Source organism: Galeopterus variegatus, unplaced genomic scaffold, assembly GCF_000696425.1.
Source record: "Galeopterus variegatus unplaced genomic scaffold, G_variegatus-3.0.2 Scaffold2357, whole genome shotgun sequence".
Classification (NCBI taxonomy): domain Eukaryota; kingdom Metazoa; phylum Chordata; class Mammalia; order Dermoptera; family Cynocephalidae; genus Galeopterus; species Galeopterus variegatus.
In genome coordinates this window covers 134,388-137,350 of record NW_007728468.1, presented here as the reverse complement: position 1 = coordinate 137,350, position 2,963 = coordinate 134,388, and the positions used below count along the sequence as shown (strand labels likewise).

The window sequence follows — 2,963 nt, the reverse complement described above, 5'->3', positions numbered from 1 at the left end:
CTCACTGGCTGAGCGAGGTGAGGGAGCAACACCGAGGGTTGCAATCCCGTTGCCGGTCCCGAACGGTCTGGGCGCGACACTGAGGGTTGCGATCTGTTGCCAGTCACGAAAAAAGACAAAAAGGGGGAAAAAAAAACTGACTGTGGTGATGGCTGCACAACTCTGTACGTATACTAAAAACCAATGAATTGTACACTTTACATCTGTTAGTTGTCTGGTGCAAGAATTATATCTAAATAGAACTGTTACAAAAATATGAGTCAACCAGTTTCTTCCTTAAAGATAATTGACAACGATAATGCTACTTCTATTTAGCATCTCTCAGGTCTTAATAGGTTGAGTACTAGAAAAGGCTCTGAATAGTCCAATCAACTGACAGTATTTTCAATCCAGTTCCCAACCCTCTGCATGTCTTAGAGCCAAGTGAGCATTTGCCCTGCACATCTCCTAGGGACCAATTTTTCCAAAGTTCATGAATTATTCTTAGGCCATGTGACGTTTAAGAAAACATAAACAAAAGCTCTGTTAATTTCAATCAGATAAGGTATAAGCATATCGTAATGGAAAATAGGTATGAATAACTAATACCTTGGTATGAATCTTTCTGGCCGAAATTCGGACAAAGGAAACAAAAAGGGAAAAATGAAGTAATTTTGTTAGAACAAGCCTGGAAATCTGGAATCATTTTTGTGAGCTACAGAGAGAAATAAAAAAGTTACAAACACTTCTCGGTTTTTTTCATTAGAGGCCTCCAACGTCATCCAGGAGAAAAAAGCCACTTAATATGCTAAGGCTCTCCTCCCAAAAGACAAAATATGCCGTATGGCCCATTTTCTATCTTCTATGAAAACTGAAATCTCATACCATAAACATAAAGAGCTTAACTAAGACACTGCTGTTAGATCTCACTCCTTAAAGCTATCCATGATACCCCATTCCAAACGAAAACCACTTCACTGCCCCTCCTTTTACTATTTATTGCTGAGTCCCCACTAGACCATAATATTTCCCAAGGGTTCCCAAGGACCTTACCTTTACTTCCTTAATTCCCTCATTGTAGCAAAGTGTCCTTCAGAAGGTGTTTGTTGATTTAAAAGTCGACGTATCTTCATTTCAGACTCTCACGCTCCTCTGGAATCACATGCCTACAGCCAAGAGCTCCTACGTTATCTCCGCATCAGAAAACTACAAAATAAAAAGCAAGGCAATGACACGCTTCCCAGTAAATCACTTATTCTCGGCTCGACTTTGTCTTCAGCATTTCTACGGCACCACGGGTATCCCACTCCCTCATATCCCTTCCTCCCGATGCCCTCCAGTGAGTTTCACCGATCGCACCCGGAGACCCACTGGCATGCCCCGCATGCTCCTCAATTTTGGTCCTGCCTCTCTGCTTTGCATTTTCAGGTTCAGCCTCACAAGAAGCTCGATGGAGCCGGATTGAGGAGGAGCGCGTGAAAGGAGGAGGAAAATGAGTTACAGCAAAAACCATTACCCACCCTCCAACTGACCGGGAGGAGCGGTCACGTGAGCGTCTGATGCCCCAGCCTTTCCGATTGGCTGCTGCAACACGATGTGGCCTGTGATTGGCCACGGCGCCAAGAGCTGCGCCTATCCAGAGGAAGGGTGGGAGTCCCGGGTCTCGAAAGCCCGCCTTTCCCCACAAATAAAGGTCGAAGACTCCGAGTCAACGGGCGGAGCTAAGTTTATCGCAATTCATGCTGTCGCGGGAACCCTGAAGGTGGAGCCCCACGTAACAAGAAGATGACCCGAAGTTGCTCTGCAGTGGGCTGCAGCACCCGGGACACCGTGCTGAGCCGGGAGCGTGGCCTCTCCTTCCACCAGTGCGTGTGAGAACGGCCTGGAGGCACCGAATTCCCTGCAGGGCCTGGCGGGCTGTGGGCCAGGGTGGGGCGGGGCCGAGCAGTGCGTCGCGCCGTCGACGTGGCGTGACGTTAGCGTGGGGCGGGGGAGCGGAACTGGGGAACTTAGAGAGTCGAGGTTCTTCCCTCTCCTCCTGCGCCCAGCGTTCACCTCCAAGTGGCTGATTCTTTTTCACTACCTGACACTTACCCAGTCGCTTTTGACGCGAGTTACTCAGGGAGTCCTGTTTTCTTTCGGTGGTCTTATTACTTAAAGTGCGGAGACCGGGAGGGAGGGCAGTTTGGGAAAAACGTTGAAGGCATGCGATTCCATTAGAGTGCCTGGCGTCTTCTTGAGCCTAAGTACAGTTTTCGCCCTTGCTGCCTGACTGTGCAAGTTCAGTACTATTAGCTGAGATCTACGAGGCCGGTCCAATTCTGGCTCTATCTGATCATCGCAAAGAAGCTTCATTTGGCTCGAGTGGGGCAGAATTTCAGACCAGTCTAATGTGAATTCAGACTGGTATAGGTCATACAAGTCAATATTTAAGGCATACTGGGAAGTACAAAAGTAGGTAAAATAGATCCTCACAGCGAAAAAGAGATAGACCTCGAAAAGAGGTAGCCTATTAAGACATTAATGAGATGTAGAGAGTTGAATAATGAGAAAGCACTTTTTATGAGGAGATCAAAAAGACTTATGGGTGGAAGTGGGAGTGAGAGGAGAGTAGCACTTTAAGTAGGACTAGCTTAAAAAAATATAGAGGTAAAGTGAAGGAATGTAGAGGAATGGAAAACTACCTTGGAGATAAATTATTTTAAAAATTTAAATGTCAGGTAAAGGTGTTTCGATTATGTATGGTAGGCCTTTGGTAGTCATTAATTTTTTTTTTTTTTTTAAATAGGACTGGTACCTCCACCTAAGCTGTTGTAATTTCATCCTTTCCTGTCTCCTTCACTACGTTTTCCCATCAACTAGTTAACTTTCTCTTTTTTATTTTAAACTGCTTTCTATTGTTAACTTGCCTGAAGCCAGTAAGCGTGCTCACAATTACTCCCTCGCCCCACCCCCACCTTTTTTTTTTTTTTTTTTTTTTTTTT

The 2,963-nt window shown here is 45.5% G+C and overlaps 2 protein-coding genes across 2 annotated transcripts in view; one reads left to right on the top strand and one right to left on the bottom strand.

The window, feature by feature from the left end:
• SEC31A (SEC31 homolog A (S. cerevisiae)) overlaps positions 1–1,508 on the bottom strand; it is an 85,122-nt gene extending 83,614 nt beyond the window's left edge. The window contains exon 1 of the mRNA XM_008581443.1: positions 1,033–1,508. The gene's annotated coding sequence lies outside the window, so the exon portion shown is untranslated. The remainder of the gene's footprint in view (positions 1–1,032) is intronic.
• THAP9 (THAP domain containing 9) overlaps positions 1,506–2,963 on the top strand; it is an 18,798-nt gene continuing 17,340 nt past the window's right edge. The window contains exon 1 of the mRNA XM_008581441.1: positions 1,506–1,844. Within this exon, the coding sequence (XP_008579663.1) occupies positions 1,765–1,844 (80 nt within the window). The 5' untranslated portion in view covers positions 1,506–1,764. The remainder of the gene's footprint in view (positions 1,845–2,963) is intronic.